The sequence below is a fragment of the Pristiophorus japonicus genome, chromosome 22 (assembly GCF_044704955.1).
Source record: "Pristiophorus japonicus isolate sPriJap1 chromosome 22, sPriJap1.hap1, whole genome shotgun sequence".
Classification (NCBI taxonomy): Eukaryota; Metazoa; Chordata; class Chondrichthyes; family Pristiophoridae; genus Pristiophorus; species Pristiophorus japonicus.
In genome coordinates, this window is record NC_091998.1 from 25,138,866 (window position 1) to 25,161,006 (window position 22,141).

The 22,141-nt window shown below is 43.1% G+C and overlaps 1 protein-coding gene across 1 annotated transcript in view; it reads left to right on the plus strand.

Annotated features, from left to right (window-relative positions):
* tbata (thymus, brain and testes associated) overlaps positions 1–17,405 on the plus strand; it is a 42,062-nt gene extending 24,657 nt beyond the window's left edge. The window contains exons 6-10 of the mRNA XM_070865402.1: positions 2,720–2,869; positions 4,406–4,487; positions 5,867–6,035; positions 7,690–7,736; positions 17,296–17,405. Of these exons, the coding sequence (XP_070721503.1) occupies positions 2,720–2,869; positions 4,406–4,487; positions 5,867–6,035; positions 7,690–7,736; positions 17,296–17,405 (558 nt within the window). The remainder of the gene's footprint in view (positions 1–2,719; positions 2,870–4,405; positions 4,488–5,866; positions 6,036–7,689; positions 7,737–17,295) is intronic.
* Positions 17,406–22,141: the final 4,736 nt, after the last annotated feature.

Consider the following 22,141-nt stretch of genomic DNA (forward strand, 5'->3'; position numbering starts at 1 on the left):
TGTAATGTAGGAAGCGACAGCCAATTTGCGCACAGCAAGCTCCCACAAACAGTAATCTGCTTTTAGTAGAGAGAAAGGAATTGCACTTTCTATCCAATAAATTACTTTTGAATTGTTGTAACGTAGGCAAATGCGGCAGCCAATTGGCACAAAGCAAGATTACATAAACAGCAACGAGCAGATAATCTGTTTCGGTAGTGCCGGCTAAGGGATGAATGCTGCGCAGGACACCAGGAGAACATGCCTGCTCTACTTCGAATAGTGCCGTGGTGTCTTTTACATGTACCCGAACAGACAGGGCCACAGTACAGCATCTTAGCCAAAAGTGAGTGCCTGTGGTAGTGCAGCACTGAAGCAGCTGGGGTGAGGCTTGAACCCGCAACCTTTTGAGCCAAGGCTGAGAGTTGTTTGAAGTCTGAATACAAAGCTTGGTCAACTTTGTCTGAATTCAACATTCCTCCTTCAGTTGCTGCTGTTCAATACAGTAATGCTTTGGGATACCTGGAAAGAAGAAATGACTTTGTGTTTTTCGCTGCATACTTAATGCTCTTTCATGCACCTCATATTGATGGAATGATCTTTGAGCATATATTTTTAATAGAGTTTCAAATTTTTCTCCTACTGCGATGTATTTTTAGACTCGGTTATAGCAGAATTTTAGGAACTTGCACCCCTGGGACTAAAGATTTCAGTCCTTTGGTGGTGCCTGCTAATTAACATCAGCGGTACAGAGATGTTGTGGTGTAACGCGCTCTTTCCAACGAGGAGCTCAGGCCAAAGGTCACAGTGTAGCAGAACAGGGAAGAAAGGAGTGAACCTGTGGACCATGTACCGAACAATTGCCGTACTTGCTACAAAATTATTACTTGCCACCCGTGCTTGCTGATTTTTTAATAGTACATAAAATGAATGCAACTGTGTTCTCTGTAACTCTAATCTTTCCACAATGATCACTCTTGAAAGTGTTTAAATGTGTAGTAATCGTGGTAGTTTTTAGTGGGTCTTGCACACGCGACACAAAATAATTATTTAATAAATATTTGATTGTGAAATTTTGAATAAATTAATTATTATTCCTTAAGCAGCTGAGTCCAGATTTGCTGGGGGGGGTGGGGGGTGATGTTCTGGTGATGCCATCATGAAGAAAAGACTTTTAGAGATGATCGTCAAACGTTGCAATGGGGGTCAAGGCTCTTTAGGAATTTGTTTTTTTATAATTGCTGTGAATCTGCCGAAGGATTTGTCGTTTTGTGCAGGTGTTCAGTTCTAAATTAAAAGCTTGTTCCACAAAGTTTCACCCATTGATTTACTGACCCACAAACACTGTAGGCCTCCCAGATAGCCGCCAGAAAATGCTACCCCCCACCCCCCCCAAGAGAACCTTGGCAAAGAAGACGTTTGAAGTTCTGGCATCCGTCTGGAGCATTTCCCACTTGTCAGCCTCCATCTCCGGTATATAATCGGGCAAGTCATGCCGAGCTTCTGATGACTGTTAATTTCACTTTCAGCGGCTGCACGCACGGGCGTGCTTTAGAGAGAGCGGCAATTGGAGCAACGATATCCAAAATGGACGAGCGGGCATCAACTCGCCATTGCACGCTGATTGATGTCCTGTTCCGAACTAATGACAATACTTCGAGCGCAGGCAACAGCGGCGCTGTGGTCCTGCTGAAAATGGCGGCCGCAGCAGGAACCGCCAGCAGAGGGTGAGAGTGCAACGGCCGCACTAAACCCCTGAATTTTTAGCCCCTGGTAGCCGGATACACGGCCTCCCATCATTTTCCAATCATTCATTTTAATAGTCAAAGAGGTGGGATTTAAGGAGGGTCTTGATAGATGAGAGGAGGATGGAGAGGCAGACAGGTTTACAGAGGGAATTCCAGAGCTTGGGACCTAGATAGTTGAAGGCACTGTGACCAATGTTGGGGAAAAAGGGGAAGCTGATGCACAAGAGGCCAAAGTGGGAAAAACCGAGACTTCTGGCGGGGTGGGGGGGGGGGGGGGGGTGGGGGGGGCGGGGCGTTGTGGGAGTTTAGAGATAGGGAGTGGCAAGGGCTTGAAGGGATATAAACATAATGAGAAATTAACATTGGAGGCATTGGGGTATCGGGAGCCAGTGTAGGTCCCCAATACGGGGTGATGGGAGAGTTGGGTATATATACACACACTGGAGCATCAACTTACGGCCTGCAGAGCAGTGGAATATAGGCTTGACCAAGGTTTTGGTCACCTGTCCTAATATCTCCATATGTGGCTAGGTGTCAAATGTTTTTTGAATAGACCCTTGTGATGTGGCATTAGACATTTTACTACGTTAAAGGCGCTATATGAATGCAAGTTGTTGTGGTGCTCGGAGTTCCTGATCTCCACTACATAGCAATCATGATCCTTCAAGCAGAAGCAAGGAGCCTTCCTGGCTGCATGTCAACCGGTTAATCCTGGATCTCTCCTGTCCACTGATCTCTGAGTTGGTCAGTCACCAGCTCATGGGTGAGAAATGCTGTGGAATTCTGAAAACAGAGTTTTAATAAGAGAGAAATTGGTTTCCTTACCAACAGAGTGGAGGCAAAAGATAGCATTACCTTTTTTTAATCTTTACAAACAGTATTTTTCGGTTGTGGGTGATTGCATTAAATGCCTTTTGATTTTTGAAGTGTACAGAGCTAGATGTTGCTCACTGACAGAACAACAAGCCATTGTTTCCTTTGTATTTTGACAGACAGAAGAAAGAAGAATGACTCAATATTCTGCACAGACGGGGCGGATAATCCAAAGCTTCACTCCTATGAGCCGTCATTCATCGCATCGATCCTCCAGAAACGGTGCCCGGGGTAAACACAATGGACTCTTCCAGGACCAGGAGTTACTGGTGAAGGCTTTTTACAGAACAAGACCTAACCATTAACTTAGATTTGTTTCAGCCATTGGAATGTTGAACAGAAATAAATATGAAAAGTATGGCAAATGCAGGATATCTGAAATAAGAACAGAAAATGTTGGAAACACTCAGCAGGTCAGGTAGCAAAAGAAATAGGAGCAGGAGTCGGCCATTTGGCCCCTCAAGCCTTCCCGCCATTCAATAAGATCATGGCTGATCTGATCTTGGCCTCAACTCCACTTCCCTGACCGCTCCCCATAACCCTTGACTCCCTTATCGTTCACAAATCTGTTTATCTCCACCTTTAAATATATTCAATGACCCAGCCTCCACAGCTTTCTGGGGTAGAGACTTCCAAAGATTCACGACCCTCTGAGAGAAGAAATTCCTCCTCATCTCTGTTTTAAATTGGTAACCCCTTATTCTGAGACACTGCCCCCTAGTTCTAGATTCCCCCACGAGGGGAAACATCCTCTCTGCATCTACCCTGTCAAGCCCCCTCATAATCTTATACATGTCAATAAGATCACCTCTCATTCTTCTAAACTCAAAGTATAGGACCAACCTGCCCAACCTTTCTTCATAAGACAACCCCTTCATCTCAGGAATCAACCTCGTGAACCTTCTCTGAACATCCTCCAATGCAAGTATATCCCTCCTTAAATAAGGAGACCAAAACTGTACGCAATACTCCAGGTGTGGTCTCACCAGCGCCCTGTACAGTTGTAGCAGGACTTCTTGTAGCATCTATGGCGAGAGAAACACAGGGTTAACATTTCAGGTCGATTACCTTTTGTGAAAGTCATTAATGTTGTAAAACTATCTTGAGTCTGCTCACATTTCCTGTCTGTAAAATCTTATTTCCCTTTATCATGTTTTGTTTGCACTTTTTGTGAAAATGTTTCCCATTATAAATTCCCATGTATACATTTATAATGCTATTGCCCATGTAAATGTCACACTGTAATTACAGCCTGCCACCAGCAGTGGTGCTGTAGCACCTCCCAGCTCCTTAGCATTGCATTACAGACAAATATCTCATTCAAAATCTTACGTGTGCATACTCTGTTCAGTTGTTCACTGCCCCCAACCCCACTTCACCTAAAGACTACATTTTGATCTTGACAAATTGCTTGCAATGCCACAGGAGAAAGGCTGGTTTGTGCGTCATGTGTGTGAGGGTATGTGTGTGTATGTGTGTGTGTGCATGTCCATCTGTGTCCGTGCGTCCGTATGTGCACATGCATCATATGTGTGCGTGTATGTGATGTGTCTGGGGGTGTGTGTCTGTGTGTGTGTGTGTTAAAGGGACGACCGAGGTAAGGCCCCCGACCTCCCAGAGTTGTAACTGCTGGTTGCCTGTTTTTAAGGTAGAATCCGTGAAGCTGCGAGTTGAATTTCTCCCCCCCGCCCCTGTTTGCATGAACCTGGTCGAGAAGCAGGTCGATCCTGATTCCCAGTTATGTCCTTATCTGTCGCGATGATATCAGTGTCGCCCTGACCTGCCATATTTGTTTTTCTTTTCAGGTGCTGGAACTGCTCTGCCAACTTCTACAGACTGACTCGTTCTCTGCCATCCAGCAGTGGCTGCTGTTTGCAGGGCAAAGGGGTGAGCAAACCTGGCCTTCCCAGATCATTGATTGGGCACTGTCTGACCTTATCTGTCACTGGCATGCTTGTTTCAATTAACCCTTATGGGATCCTGCAATAGTTTCATTGTGTAGCTAATATCCTTCAATCTCATTCTTCTCTACTCCAATGAGTAGAGGCCCAACCTGCTCAACCTTTCTTCATAAGTCAACCCCTTCATCTTGGGAATCAACCTCGTGATCCTTCTCTGAAATGCCTCCAATGAAAGTATATCCCCCCTCAAATACGGAGACTAAAACTGCACGCAGTACTCCAGGTGTGGTCTCACCAATGCCCTGTACAGTTAGAGCAGGACTTCTTGTAGCATCTATGGAGCGAGAAACACAATTGTTGTACAATTAGCTTAGGTATGTACAGTAAAGAACGGCACATAAAGTAGGTTGTAGCATTGAGGTTATTTTATTGATGGTTTGGAATGCTTTTTGTAAAAAAAAAACTTGTTCTTTGGGTGTGGGCAACCCTGGTAAGGCCCATCCCTAGTTACTTGGAGGGTATTAAGAGTTGACCACATATGTGGGGCTGGAGTCACACATAGGCCAGAGCAGGTAGGGACTGCAGGTTCCCACTCCTGAAGGACATTAGTGAACCAGTTAGGCTCTTACAACAATCCAGGAACCTTTTTTTTGGTCACTTCCTGATGCTACCAGATTCATTGGGTTCAATTTCACGGCCGAGTTTGAAAAAACTGTTTGTTTGCCAAATATGTGGCAGAGTTATGTAAATCATGTCGCAATAGATCATGGTCCCTGTGGAGCCAATAAACTGGCAGAGTAAGATAATCCGGGATTGATTAGCTTAGTGTAGTAAAGGGTTAGCACCTATGGCTACTCTGAGCAGCAGTAAGGTTCTATTGGGCCTTCTGGTTGGCTTACTGGGTGCTATTTCCCAGGGAAGCTCAGGAGCTTGCAAGGCACGAAGTATGGCGGGGAAATCGGCCCTTGGCTCCCACCCACTGGAATTTAAAGGGCTTCAGCAAATGGGGCAGGAGTGTTGCAGAACTGGGTTCTGCCCCAAGATCCTGTCTTCCTCTCCCCTCCCATAGGGCTAAATCAGTCCCGTGAATTTTTTTAGAGAGTATTTGGGGGAGAAAATGCCCCTTTTTTATAGCCCCGTTAGTGCCTCCGGAGGGGATTCTTCCCTCAGTGCCCCAGTAGTGCCCTGGTTACGGCCCCCAAAGAAAGCGGAGCACGTGAGATTGAGGGGCGCTAAGGGCAATTCAACGGCAGGGGGCGGGAATTGTGTGGCGAGTGCAGAAAGTCCCGGGCCCAGAAGATTACCGCCACCAGTCAGAGCATAGGGCAATTTATTTTTTTACTGATATGAGCTCTTTATTTACAGAGAAAGACTTTGTACTGGGAATGGTTCAGTCGACCCTGGCAAGCAGTTACCCTGACTGCCAGCAATATGCTGAATGCAGCATAGAGGAGCAACTAAAACCCCAAATAGATCACAGTCCTTCAGCCTCAATCTCAAGAAGGTCCACTTCTAATAGGAAAAAACATAATAGGTATGGATAAAAAAATGTGACACTTTCTCATTGCGTCCCATTAATCTGAGAATGGAAACTGTGGTCCTAATATTGTTCAACTATTTAATATTCAAAAATTATAATTGTTTCATTATGAAGCTGAATGTCACGTGTTGGTACATATCGTGCAGTATGTTTGTTTGCTTATATTTCTTGTAGTTTGTACTGGTGCTGCACTATTGTGTCAGTTGTGTTTAAAAAATAATAGGAATGGTGGGAATTCTTGTAACCAGAACTTCTTAAAATTGCTCAGCTTTTGAAGTCCAGAGCCAAAGTCCATTGGCCATGAGGGAATCCCACATCAGAGAACAATCTAGCTTGGTGTGACTTGTACTCGTTTATTCTCTCTCACACTTCTCTTTCACACTTTAGGGCAAGTTTTCAATTTGCCGCCTTATGTTTTAGACATTTAGTAGTTTCGGGTTAATACTGAAATACAAAAGTTACTCCTAATCTTTGAGTAAATTTCTTTACTCAGAGAGCGGCGAGAAAGTGGATCCTGCTACCAGATGGAGTTGTTGAGACGATTAGCAAAGATACATTTAAAGGGAAGCTAGGGAAGTACATGAGAGAGAAAGGAATAGAAGGATGTATTGATAGGGTGAGATAAAGTAATATGGGAGAAGGCGCATATGGAGCATAAACAGAGACCTGTTGCCCCGAATGGTCTGTTTCTGTGCTGTAACATGTTATGTAATTCTATATTATAGTAATATTTCAAATCCATTCATGTAGTAATTTTCAAATCCACTTTACAGCTTTGTCCTGTTGTATTTAGATATCCTTCTACATTGGTGCTTCCAAGCCCACACATTCTGATTGTGGACTGTTGCCTTTCTCTTACCCATCCATGATACCATCACGGACCTTTCATTCCTGCCCTCTGGAACTCTCTTATCAAACCACATGACCACAAGCTCTTCCTGCTTCCCTTGAACATGCCTTTAGCTTCTTGCCAAATCCCATTACTTCCTCGTTGGTGTCCACATCTCCCCCTTTGCAATTTCCTCTGAGGCTCCTTTCTACACGAGGAGGCATAATCTTAGAATAAGGAGCCGCCCATTTAAAACAGAGATGAGGAGAAATTTCTTCTGAGGGTTGTAAATCTGTGGAATTCGCTGCCTCAGAGAACTGTGGAAGCTGGGATATTGTATAAATTTAAGACAGAGACAGTTTCTTAACCAATAAGGGAATACGGGGTTATGGGGAGCGGGTGGGGAAGTGGACCTGAGTCCATGATCGGATCAGCCATGATCATATTAAATGGCGGAGCAGGCTCGAGGGGCCGTATGGCCTACTCCTGCTCCTAATCCTTATATTCTTATGAGTGCCTAGATATACCTGCTGGTGAAAGCGCTTCTAGCTGGTGGGTAGCAGGCAAGGTGTAGGCCAGAAAACGGGCAATGTGTCTGGGACCCTCCCTGGTGTATCCCAGGAATTTTGCTCAGCTTATTCCGCTCCCTGCCCCAGATTGACGACATGACAATCAAACCTGACAGCGACAAGGAAGTAAATTTGTAGCAAGGTTTCCAGAGGATGGCTGAATTTCCCCTGCAACAAATGTTGCAGAGCAGTGTTACCAAAATCTACTCTTGCTGTTTTTAACTGCATCGTTTGTGTTTTGTTGATTCAGATATTATCTCAAAAAGAAGCCTGAAAAAATTGAAGAGGAGCCACCAGGTGAGAGAGTTTTGTCCAATTTGATGAGGCAAATCAAGTGTTCGACATTCATGATACAACCGTTAATAAATAGTGATCCAGACAGAATCCAGGGCACAGGCAGGTCTATAGAGTATGCGCAACCACAGACATTATTTTGTAGGGAGGCGAGCAAAGTGCCTACTGCCAGGAACGTTTGGGACCAGAAGACATATATAAGAGGAGCGCGTACACGACCATGGGTGGTAATATTCCTACAGCTAGAAATTACTGCTGGTGATATCAGCATGAAAATGATACTCTGCCTGACCGAATTTTGCTTTTCCAAATGTCCTGCTACTGCTTCTTTAATAATGGACTCCAACATTTTCCCAACCACAGATGTTAGGCTAACTGGTCTATAGTTTCCTGCTCTTTGTCTGCCTCCTTTTTTAAATAGGGGCGTTACATTTGCAGTTACAATTTGCTGGAACCTCTCTAGAATCCAGGGAATTTTGGTAAATTACAACCAATGCATCCACAATCCCTGCCGCTACTTCTCAAGACCCTAGGATGTAAGCCATCAGGATGCAATTCATTAGCTACAGATAACAGTTGGTAAAGCTTGTTCTGAAAAGGGTTCAGGGATAGTTACATCAGGAAATTGAGTGTAGGGGAAGTAGTTCTGAAGTAAACCATTGCAACTTTGTGAATAGATATGTCATGCAGTCTTATCAATTTTAATTTGATGTAGTCAAAATATGGTGTATAAAGGATCATGGTTTTCAACAGTATCTGAGACTGCTCGAAAGATACAGAAATCGGAAAAGTCACTCGGGCGATCCCTTTTACTGTGTACCAATAAAGTCTGTTCCGTATGCTCCACTACGATGTGTCTCATGCTTACTGGAAACGTGTTGTGAACTGGAGGAGAAAGGAGATTGACTGCGAACTTTAATAATTTTCCCTGTGTTGTGTGGAAGTTTTAAAGCTTTTGTATAGTTTGAGTTTTTAACTCTTTTTGTATTAGATCCTGGTGGGTCTTTGTAAGACCTGATTATAATTCTGTACTGCTATAAAGACTGAGCATTGATAGCATTGGTGGCCAATCAGCATCTCTGAAGGAGCAAGCAGCTCTATTTTGAATCCTTTGCACTGACCCATGTATTCAATCACTGTGAGAGAGAGGCAGAGTAACATAAAGGAGATGATCAGCCATCAAAAATAATGATAGAGAGGGAAGATAGATTATGAAAGTAAACTAGCACGAAATATAAAAACAGATTATAAGAGTTTCTACATGTTACATATTGAGTAAAGAGTCTGACCAAATACTGTGAGCTCAAAGTAAGATGTGACTGCAGTCCTTTATTACCAGTCTCCAGAGTGCCTCTCCAGCCTGTGAGGCCTCCTTATGTACAGGTGCTCCCAAGGGATTGTGGGATCCCTTGGGACTCCAGGGGATGAGCCCTCTGGTGGTTAAACAAGGTACTTACAGGTTTACATATATAATACTACAAATGCATAAAAAGGAAAAGAGTGGCTAAAGTAAATGTTGGTCCCCTAGAGGATGAGACTGGGGAATTAGTAATGGGGAACAGGAAAATGGCAGAGACGTTGAACAAATAATTTGTATTGGTCTTCACGGTAGAAGACACTAAAAACATCCCAATCATTGATAATCAAGGGGCTATAGGGAGGAAGGAACTTAATACAATCACTATCACTAATGAAGTAGTACTCGGTAAAATAATGGGACTAAAGGCAGACAAGTCCCCTGGACCTGATGGCTTACGTCCTAGGGTCTTAAAATAAGTGGCTGCAGAGATAGTGAATGCTTTGGTTGTAATCTACCAAAATTCCCTGGATTCTGGGGAGGTCCCAGCAGATTGGAAAATGTAATGCCCCTATTTAAAAATGAAGGCAGACAGAAAGAAGGAAACTAGACTGGTTAGCCAAACATCTGTCGTTGGGAAAATGCTGGATTCCATTATTAAGGAAGCAGTAGCGGGACATTTGGAAAAGCATGATTCAATCAAGCAGAGTCAACGTGGTTTTATGAATGGGAAATCATGTTTGATAAATTTGCTGGAGTTCTTTGTGGATGCAACGAGCAGGGTGGATAAGGGGGAACCAGTGGTTGTGGTGTATTTGGATTTCCAGAATGCATTCGATAAGGTGCCACATAAGAGGTTACTGCACAAGATAAGAGTTCACGGGGTTGGGGGTAATATATTTGACGTGGATAGAGGATTGGCTAACTAACAGAAAACAGAGAGTGGGGATAAATGGGTCATTTTCTGGTTGGCAAAGAGTGACTAGTGGGGTGCTGCAGGGTTGGGTGCTGGGTCCTCAACTATTTACAATCTATATTAATGCTTTGGATGAAGGGACCGAGTGTAATGTAGTCAAATTTGCTGATTGATACAAAGATGGGTGGGAAAGCAAATTGTGAGGAGGACACAAAAAATCTGCAAAGGGATATAGACAGGCTAAGTAAGTGGGCAGAAATTTGGCAGATGGAGTATAATGTGGGAAAATGTGAGGTTATCCACTTTGACAGAAATAATAGAAAAGCAAATTAATATTTAAATGGAGAAAAATTGCAAATGCTGCAGTACAAAGAGACCTGGGGGTCCCTGTGCATGAAACACAAACAGTTAGTATGCAGGTACAGCAAGTAATCAGGAAAGCAAATGGAATGCCGGCCTTTATTGCAAGGGGGATGGAGTATCAAAGCGGAGAAGTCCTGCTACAACTGTACAGGGTATTGGTGAGGCCACACCTGGAGTACTGCGTGCAGTTTTGGTCTCTGTATTTTAGACTGTTGCATTGGAGACTGTTCAGAGAGGGTTCACTAGGTTGATTCCGGAGATGAGGGGGTTGACTTATGAAGATAGCTTGGGTAGGTTAGGCCTCTACACATTGGAGTTCAGAAGAATGAGAGGTGATCCTATAAGATAATGAGGAGGCTTTACAAGGTGGATGCAGTGAGGATATTTCCACTCAAAAGGGAATCTAAAATTAGGGGACATAGTCTCAGAATAAGGGGCTGCATATTTAAAATTGAGATGAGGAGAAATTTCTTCTCTGTGGGTTGTAAATCTGTGGAATTCTCTCCCCAGAGAGCTGTGGAAGCTGGGTCATTGAATATATTTAAGGTGGAGATAGACAGATTTTTGAGCGATAAGGGAGTAAAGGGTTATGGGGAATGGGCAGGGAGTGGAGTGAGTCCTTGATCAGATCAGCCGAAATCGACCCTCCCGATAAGACCTGTTACCACCGCAAATCGGCAGCCACATTGCGGAGTGGAGTGACCAGGACTTTTTGTGGAATGGCCGCTGATGGCCCAATTTCCCTCCTGAGGTTACCCGGCGGTGCTCCGATCCCCCTCCCCCTACCGCTCCACTGCTGCCGGTCCACAGTAGAGGCGTCATCACCGTGCGCACCGCCAATCTACGCCTCCCCCCCCGACGGCGACATTCCCCTCTGAAAATCTTCGGCCTTCCCAGCGGTGCCAAAACCTACTTTTTCCCGATGGTCCAGTGAGGCTGTGGCCTTCTGCAATGGCGGTGCGGCTTCCCTTAAAGGGGAGGGCACACTGCCGCTGCCGCCGCCGCCATGTTTTTTTTTTGGTCAGACGACTGCCATGTCGGCCCGACAATTATGGCCCCGGGTTCGGCTGGACCGCCAACAGGCAGTCTGGCACCCCCCTCTTGGAAGGCCCGGCCGCTCCCCCGGCCGAAAACCTCCCTGGTGGCCCAGTGGGCCGAAGTTTTAAAATCGTGAAGGGGCGAGCCATGGTGACGCGGTGCCGTGATGACATCATCGCCCCCAACTTCCGCCCCTCAGGTGTTGCCACCGCCGCGTATCTGGCCCTCTCGTGTAGTCACCGCCCCCGTTAAGAGCAACTTCCGGATCCGAAGAAAGAAAACAACAAAGAGCGGAATTTCGCTCAAGAGGCAACTTCCACCACAGCTGCGGTAAAGACCATTGAAATGGGGTGTGTGCAGGGGTGGGGGGGGGGGCAATTTTTACCCCTGAATGTTACCTTTGTTAGCTGTGGTACTATCTGCAATACTCAAAGTGTGGCTTGAACAAAGCACTGTGTAGCTTCAACATGACAGCCCAGACTAACAGGACTAGAAGGCACTATTTTTCGATTTTTTGGGCATAGAGGCATTTAAGGTAAAGCTAGATAAGCACATGAGGGAGAAAGGAATAAAGGGGTATGTTGATGGAATTAGGTGAAGAGTGTAGGAGGAGGCTCGTGGCATAAAGACTGGTTATAGACTGTTGGGTCGAATGGCCTGTTTCTTTGCTGTAAAAACTACGTAATGCTGTGTGATATTAATAAGGACAAACATTCATGTGTTACTGTGCCATTGCTCCATCCTCTATACTATTAGAGCTGTTAAGCCGTTTAACTTTGCAAATTTGACAGACTTGCACTATGGTTTTGAATCCAGGTTATTTATGCAAACTAGCTGTAGTAAGGACTGACATTAGCCCACAAATCAATACTTGTCCCCTGTGTCAATCTCTTATCATACATCCAGACTTCATTATCATAAACTTGTGGAGCCTGACAAAGCAACTTACTAATTAGCAATTAATGTAATCAAGGATAGGCTCTGCACTGTGTAATGGAGCCTCCCCCAACTCTCACCAGACCAGAGAAAACAGTACTTAAAACTAGAAAAGCACAGCACATAATAATGAGATTACATTTGCATTTGCGTGTCTTTCTTATCTTCCCTGTAATATCATATTTTTGCATCATCATCATAGGCAGTCCCTCGAAATTGAGGAAGACTTGCTTCCACTCTAAAAGTGAGTTCTTAGGTGACTGAACATTCCAATACGGGAATTACGGTCTCTGTCACAGGTGGGACAGACAGTGGTTGAAGGAAAGTGAAGGTGGGACTGGTTTGCCGCACGCTCCTTCTGCTGCCTGCGCTTGATTTCTGCATGCGCTCGGCGACGAGATTCGAGGTGCTCAGCGCCCTCCCGGATGCACTTCCTCCATTTAGGGCGGTCTTTAGCCAGGGACTCGGTGGGGATATTGTATTTTATCAAGGAGGCGTTGAGAGTGTCCTTGAAACGTTTCCTCTACCCACCTTGAGCTCGCTTGCCATGTAGGAGTTCCAAGTAGAGCGCTTGCTTTGGGACTCTTGTGTCAGGCATGTGAACAATGTGCCCCACCCAACAGGGCTGGTCGAGTGTGGTCAGTGCTTCGATGCTACAATTCCACTGGCATATCACAATGTCATCTGTTAATGGTATGATCAGATATTACTTTATAACGCTCATGTTTTTGCTGTTTGTAATGTAAAAGCAGAAAACCCACAATGTACAATATGACAAGACCAATGGCTCGGAATTTGCAATCAGCCGTGAAAGCTGCCTTCAAAGATCTCATGATCTCTGTGGCGAAAACCTAAGCTTTCTCGATGTTAAATTGATTGTAGTACTGTCAAAAAGGAATCTCCAGTGTAGAGCAGCAGTGATGTCATTAAGCTGTCTAAGCGGTCAATGACATTGAAGAATTCTCTGACAGCAAACCAGGAAATAAAAAGCACTGATAGCAATTCAGAGAACAAAATAAAGATTGGGACATACACATAGGATTAAGGTAGAAATTGAAATATCAGAAACAAACTTTAAAATAATTTTTATTATTTTAAAAATCTAGCAATTTATATCATGAGGAATTTGGCATTCCACAAATATAAAATTTGTTTTTCAGGGCCAGAATGGTTGCTCAGCAGTCAATATGCCATTTAAAAACCCAGTTACATCTATTGCAACAAGGCTTAATTTTTATGGGGTGTTTAACAGCAATATTAAATCAGAAAAGCTTCCGTTTTTCTGATTTCACTTATTGCCAGCTATGGGGAGTTCCACAGCGCGACCTGTGGCGGAGCAGGGAATGACTGACCACAACTTCAGGATTTCCACGTTTATCTGTACATGTGCTAAATCCTGAAGTTACGGTCAGTTTCAGAGGGGCAAAGACGGTGAACACTGACAGTTTTGCTGACATTACCACCGCAAAATCTAGGCCATAGAATTTATAGCACAGAAACAGACCATTTGGCTCAACTGGTCCATGCCGGTATTTATGCTCCACACAAGCCTCCTCCCACCTTACTTCATCTCACCCTGCAAAAATATACTTCTATTGCTTTTTCCTTCATCTGCTTATCTAGCTTCCCCTTAAATGCATCCATACTATTCGCCTTAACTACTCCCTGTGGTAGCGAGTTCTACATTCTCACCACTATATGGGGAAAGAAGTTTCCCCTGAGTCCCTTATTGGATTTATATAGTGACTATCTTATATTTACATAGGATTACATCGGATGTACGGCACAGTTACAGGCCATTCGGCCCAACCAGTCCATGCCGGCGTTTATGCTCCACTCGAGCCTCCTCCTGTCTTTCCTCATCTAAATCTATCAGCATAACCCTCTATTCCCTTCTCCCTCATATGCTTGTCCAGCCTCCCCTTAAATGCCTCGATACTATTCGCTTCAACCACTCCCTGTGGTAGCGAGTTCCACATTCTCACTACTCTTTGGGTAAAGAAGTTTCTTCTGAATTCCCTATTGGATTTCTTGGTGACTATCTTATATTGATGGCCTCTAGTTATGCTCTTCCCCATAAGTGGAAACATTCTCTCTGTATCCGCTCTATCAAAACCTTTCATAATTTTAAAGACCTCTATTAGTTCACCCCTCAGCCTTATTTTTTCAAGAGAAAAGAGACCTAGCCTGTTCATCCCTTCCTGATATGTATATCCTCGCATTTCTGGTATCATCCTTGTAAATATTTTCTGCACCCTCTCCAGTGCCTCTATGTCCTTTTTATAATATGGCGACCAGAACTGTAAGCAGTACTCCAAGTGTGATCTAACCAAGGTTCGATACAAGTTTAGCATAATTTCCCTATTTTTCAATTCTATACCTCCAGAAATAAACCCGAGTGCTTGGTTTGCTTTTTTATAGCCTTGCTAACCTTTGTTGCAACCTTTAGCGATTTGTGTATTTGTACTCCGAGATCCCTTTGTTCCTCTACCCTACCTAGACTCCAAGTAATGTGACCTCCCTATTCTTCCTACCAAAATGTAATACCTCACATTTATCCGTGTTGAACTTCATTTGCCAATTATATCTCCATTCTGCAAGTTTATTAATGTCCTCCATTAATTTGTTGCAGTTCTCCTCAATATTGGCTATCCCTCCCCAATTATGTGTCATCCGCAAATTTAGAAATTGTGTTTTTGATTCCAAAGTCTAAATCATTAATATAAATTGTGAGCAACAGTGGTCCCAGCACTGATCCTTGTGGAACACCACTCCCCACCTTCTGCCACTGTGAATAGACATCCTTTACCCCTACTCTCTGCTTTCTGTCTTGAAGACAACTAGCGATCCATTCACTGACCTTGTTCATCAGTCTATTATGGGGTACCTTATCGAAGGCCTTTTGAAAATCTAGATAAATTACATCCACTGCATGATCATTTCTTATTCTCTCTGTTACCGCCTCAAAAAAATTCAATGAGGTTGGTCAAGCAAGACTTTCCTTTTTGAAATCCATGCTGACTATTCATTATTATATTTTTGGTTTCTAGATGTTCTTCTATTTTCTCCTTTATTTCATTCCATTATTTTTTCCTACCACCGATGTTAAGCTGACTGTTCTATAATTCCTTGGACTTGTTCTATCTCCCTTCTTAAATATAGGTATGATGTTGGCTATCTGCCAATCCTCTGGCACGACACCTTTTTCTATTTATGGCCATAGTTTTGGTCTCCACCATGGGTGGAAATATCTTCTTAACATGTAACCTATCAAAGCACTTGATAATTTTAAAGACCTCTATGAAGTCACCCCTCAGCCTTCTCTTTTCAAGGGAAAAGAGCCCCAGCCGGTTCACTCTATCCTGATAGTTATAACCTCTCAATTCTGGTATCATTGTGGGACTGCTGTATAAGATCAGAGGCAGAGCCAACATTATACAAAGACTACCCTACCCCTCCTAGCACAGTGCTCTCCTGTGTGGAGAATATCAGAATCAATGTTGTTTAAAGAAAAGAAAAAAACATAGCACCTTTCACATCCCCAGTACAATCCAAAGTGCTTCACAGCCGGTGAATTACATTTTACAAATGTAGTCACTGGGGTAGATTTAAACTTTTGGTTGGCTGAATGGGTCAATTGCCTGTGCCAGCTCTGGCCAACAGCCCTGGACAGGCACCGATGGTTGGCCAACAGCCCTGGACAGGCACCAATGGTTGGCCAACAGCCCTGGACAGGCACCGATGGTTGGCCAACAGCCCTGGACAGGCACCGATGGTTGGCCAACTGCCAGTGCAGGCAGCGAAGGGGTTTGCTTGAGAGACATTTGCTCTGGGACACACAATAAAAATCTGAAGCAGAGTCGACCCATTGCCATTATTGCACCCTTTCAAGCTCAGAAATAAATTGTCTGCTCATCCTGTCAGTCAGGAAATGGAGCCTAATGAAACAAGGTAGAGCCCGGCGTAAAATTGAGACATGTGGACCAAGACAGTCCCATGGTTCCATCCTGGGCCTGTTCTGAATTGGCTTATGTCAGCTGGAACGAATGCAGGCACTCTGTTTCACCCACCGTGAGCTAGGAACATGTGAACCTGCTGTAATTTATCTTTTTGCCAGAGTAAATTCGGCAAGGCTGAAATTTTGAAATTGTGCCCTGTACCCCTAACTTCAAGTCACTAATGTATATCCAAAACAGCAGTGGTCCCAGTACTGAATCTTGTGGAACCTCTCTCCAGTATGAAAAACAGCCACTCACCACAACTCTCTGTTTTCTATCCCTTAGCCAATGTTGTATCCATGCTGCTACAGCTCCTTTTATTCCATGGGCTTCAATTTTGCTAACAAGTCTAATATGTGATACTTTATCTGACACCTTTAGAAAGTCCATGTACACAACATCAACTGCACTGCCCTCATTCACCCTCTCTGTTACCCCATCAAAAAACTCAGATCAAATTAGTCAAACTCGATTTTTGCTTAACAAATCACTGCTGGCTCTCCTTTATTAGTCCACGCTTGTCCAAGTGCCTGTTAATTTTCTCTGGGATTATTGTTTCTAAAGCTTCCCCACCATCAATGTTAAACTGATTGGCCTGTAATTGCCAATCTTCCCCCTTTATTCTTCCCCCTTTTTTTGAACAAGGATGTAACATTTGCAAACCTCCGGTCCTCTGACATTACCCTTGTAACTAAAGAGGATTAGAAGATTGTAAAAATGTGACTTTTAGAGGGCTGGTGTTTTATGCCTTTAAAGAAGTCAGAATTTGTTACGGCACTTATCTTAATTGTATCTGCCCCTAATTATTGACTAAATTGGTGGTAATAATTTACGATGATATCAGATAACACGAAGAGATGTTATCATTGCTGAACTTGGGAGATAAGTGGGCTAAAAAATTACATCTGACACGTTATAATTAAATGTGCATCTATGTGTGGCAGTGCATTTTTCCACACAACTAAATTTCATTAGATGATGTGTATTGTGAATCCTCTTTATCCTTTAATTTAGATCACATAGGAACTGCAGAAGTTCTTCAGATTCACACAAGCAAGTCTCCTGAACCAACAAGTAATGGAAAACAGGTCACAGAACCGTACAGAGACACTGAGACTAAATAAAACAGTCCAGGATGTGCAAAACTTATCAGTTTGTCTTTGTGATTGGAGTTTGTACAGGAATATGGTTAAAACAATATGTAATAGGATAAGATAACATTTGATTATATTACAGGTACTAGCATTTATAAAGTGGTAAGTGCAAGTTCTCAGGTTAAATTTAGCAGATGTCTCATTTGTGTAAACGACTCTCAGCTCATTAACTTTAAAGTCGTAAGTAATGTGCAGCGGCCCAAATTTATTTAACGTTCCAGTGCCTATGCTGTACATCATACCGCAGTTATGCAGCGTATACTTTTGGTTAGTTGACTCATTCTATCTCAGAGCTTTGGGCTGCCCAGGAAATTCCTCTCCATCAGTTCCTGTAGATTTTTAGTTTTCCCCATGTTAGTCTAAATTAGTTAATAAATAAAATAAATAAAAATCAACGAACTGCAAGATTGACAACTTACAATGGAACAAATCCCACAATTCATCGCTTGTCGGAATTAATGCTTTGCAATACCTGTTGCGTGTCTCAGATGATGATTTTAAAAATAGACAGTTTCTTAAACAATAAAGGGTTATGGGGAGCGGGCGGGGAAGTGGAGCTGAGTCCATGATCCGATCAGCCATGATCTTATTGAATGGCGGAGCAGGCTCGAGGGGCCGTATGACCGACTCCTGTTCCTATTTCTTATGTTCTTATGTTCTTATTTTTAAGTTTAACCAGGATTGCTATTTGTGGGACCTTGCTGTGCACAAATTAGCTGCTGCACTTCCCTGCACTGCAACAGTGATGTCACTTCCACAAAAAAAGTACTTCAATGACTATGAATTGCTTTGGGATATCCTGAGGATGTGCAACAGGTAAAATAAATGCACATTCTTTCTTTATGAAAATTGTCCTTTACCTACCTAACTGATATTTAGTTTGTCTATGTCCTTATAACTTGTAACTGTAAACATTATAATGCTGCGATTATGGTCACTTTGTAGTCCTGTGGTCAATAATCTGTCACTATGATCCTAATTCCAACAAGCGATGAATTGTGGGATTTGTTCCATTGCTAGTTGTCAATCTTGCAGTTTGTTGATTTTAATTTATTTTATTAATTAATTTAGACTAACGTGGAGGAAATAATGGTTGCTAAAAATCTACAGGAACTAATAGAGGAATTTCCTGGGCACTATGCCCAAAACTCTGTGATAGAATGAGTCAATTAACCAAAAGTATACACTGCATAGTTGCTGTATAATCTACAGTATCAGGCATTGGAACGTTAAATACACAATGCCAACCGATATTTGTATAACATTGTATGATTGCATTGTATGAACTTAAAAAAACAAACTGCTGTTCTTTTGAATTTATGGCTCCTAAAACGATGAAAAAATGAGTATTCTGGGGGATTGGGTGGTGCAATGGGATTGTACTCCGCACTATCACCTCTGAGATTGAATCCAGAACTAATTGATGACATGAGCAGCGCTCCTCTGTCTGCTATAGAGGTTTTCAGGTGCCACCATCGTCTTATCAGCCCCACTGTGACAACATTAGGTATAGGAGGACTATCCTTTATCAGCCATGTAAAAGGGACTCATCCAACCTTTACTCAATTTTCCTTGCAGTTCAGCAGGAATAGCTGCGAAGAGGTAGGTCCTTACCAGTTCCCAACGTGCCATTTGAGCAGTCCCTCTCAAGATGCTGATTTTGAAACTCTCTTTAACATGATTAACATTAATCAGTTATTACTCCAGCTCCTTCTGTGTATGAGGAAATCTTTCTTGTGTCCTGAGCCAAAGTAATGATCACACATCCCCTTCACTCGTTTATTTTGTAGGAGTTCTAAGTAGAATTTACTTCCATAAGCAACACCACGAACTTCTGAAACATTTGTAGCTCTGTTAATCTGAGTATTTTTCTAATGCAACTCAGTTGACGCTATTGGAATAACTTACAGCAGCATAAAGGACAACTCCCTTAGCACTATTGACCAACACCACACATGGTTATTGGTTTTTCAGTTTTAACTTCCATGTTTTACCATCTCTAAGTGGAATTATGATTATTGTATTTTATAAACCGTATGAGAAATGCGGCGGATAATTTTAACCAAACCCACCCCTCGGGGAAACTGATGTGATTAAGTGCAACGTTAATCTTACACCCTTTGTGGAAGTCAGTGGAGAATAATATTGAGGGGGGGTGTAAAATCGGCGTTCCACTCGATCCTGTGGGATTCCCGCCCAATGAATTAGGTCAAAATTACCCTCATGGTTGTTATGTCTGTAATGCACTTATGAATGACTCCAAGAGGCAATGTGTTGTACTCAAACTGTAGTGACCTTGGTCCTTTATTTGTAACTCCAGAGTGAGGCACAAGCATGGTGAGCAGCCTTTTATACTGGGCCCTGCACACCTATGCAGGTGACCCTCAGGTCTCCCACTGCAGTGCCCTCTGGTGGACAGCCTCTGCTATAGGGGCAGGAAACCAAAGTCTCCACCAGTTGCACCCTCTGGTGGTGCCAGCATAGTATATATACACAGTGTAAACCTCATTGATAGTACAACAGGTAACAAGTGTCCATCTTATGCAACTATACAGTGACTACACAGAGAGTATATCTATAGTCGCATATATAACAGTTGTACCTTTCACTTTCTATGTTGTGTATCTCTAGTCTGCAGTGGTTTGTTGCAAAAGATACCTGTGCAATTATCTTTAACTTGTATTTTATAATGTGACTTGTAGATTTCTTCTCACTTAAATAAACAAGGGCACTTCAGATAAATGAAATTGGCAATAGTTCTTTCATGATTAAGATTAGATTGTTAAATACTTGATGGAGATTCTTGGTAATAGAATCATAGAATCATACAGCACAGAAGGAGGCTGTTTGGCCCATCATGTCTGTGCCGGCTCTTTGAAAGAGTGATCCAATTAGTCCCACTCCCCCACTCTTTCCCCATAGCCCTGCAAATTTCTTGTTTTCAAGTAGATATGCTATTCCCTTTTGAAAGTTACTATTGAATCTGCTTCTGTCACCTTTTCAGGCAGTGCGTTCCAGATCATAACATTTGCTCCATAAATAAATTCTCCATCTCCCGCTGCATTTTTTGCTAATTATCTTAAATTTGTGTCCTCTGGTTACCGACCCTCCTGCCACTGGAACAGTAGATAGTTTCTCCCTATCAAAACCCCCCATAATTTCGAACACCTCTATTAAATCTCCCCTTAACCTTCTCTGCTCTAAGGAGAACAATCCCAGCTTCTCCAGTCTCTTCACATAACTGAAGTTGTTCCTCCCTGGTACCATTGTAGTAAATATATTTTGCTTTTTCTCCAAGGCCTATAATTTTGCACATTTCTTTCAGTAAAAAAAGTTCTAACTAGGTATGGAGTATGGGATGTTTCAGTACAAGGGGTGTCACAGTTGTGTGAGGCGGACTAGTTGGGCTGGGTGCTCCTTGCCTTTCCGTCATGGTTTATAGGTTTATATGTAACCTTTTAGGACTGCTGACCGAGGGCCGTGCGGCTCTTTGTCGGCCGGCATGGACATAATGGGCCAAAATGGCTTCCTTCTGCGCTGTAAATTTTGATGTTTCTATGTATATTATAATGCACCTGTGATTTAAAGCTGGCTCTAAATTGGTGTCAATGCCTGACTTCTAAATTTGTTATTGAGCAGCTGGAATCTTCACACCCAGGACACTTGATTCTCACTGAAGCAACAGCGATGGACAGGAGCCAAAATCCCCATTAAGCTGCGCGGCTGAGTAGCGGTCCGGAGATCCCCGCAGGCCGCTCACCAGCTTTTCAGTGGAAAAAATATGCGGCGCGAAAATATGAATGGGCTGCGCAGCCCATTAAAGGTGTCACGAACCCAAAATAAGAACATAAGAAATAGGAGCAGGCCATTTGACCCCTCGAGCCTGCTCCGCCATTCAATAAGATCATGGCTGATCTGATCATGGACTCAGCTCCACTTTCCTGCCCGCTCCCCATAACCCTTTACTTCCTTATCGCTCAAAAATCTGCCTATCTCCGCCTTAAATATATTCAATCACCACAGCTCTCTAGGACAGAGAATTCCACAGATTTACAACCCTCTGAGAGAAGGAATTTCTCCTCATCTCAGTTTTAAATGGGCGGCCCCTTATTCTAAGACTATGTCCCCTAGTTTTAGTTTCCCCTCTGAGTGGAAATATCCTCTCTGCATCCACTTTGTCGAGCCCCCTCATTATCTTATAAGTTTCAATAAGACCACCTCTCATTCTTCTGAACTCCAATGTGTATAGGCCCAACCTAGTCAACCCCTTCATCTCCGGAATCAATCTAATGAACCTTCACTGAACAGCCTCCAATGCAAGTATATCCTTCCTTAAATAAGGAGACCAAAACTATATGCAGTACTCCAGGTATGGCCTTACCAATACCCTGAGACAATAAATGAGAGAGAATCATTGATAGGAGCTGCAACAGATTGATACCTAGTAAACCAGCTATTGAATAAATTCACCTCATTATGGTTACATATGCCAAGCGACTGGCCTCAAAAAATATCCACATAGAACAGCAAATTTATGTTATTTCATGCAGAAGTAAAGGTAAATTACAAATCAATGAAAGTGATCGATCCTTTTAAGCAAATAGAGCAAACTGCTCAAGTTAAATTCCTGCTGTGCGCTTAAAGAACATTTTTAAAGCAGACTGAATTCTCTGAAGATTAGATGTGATTTTCTATTTAATCTTACT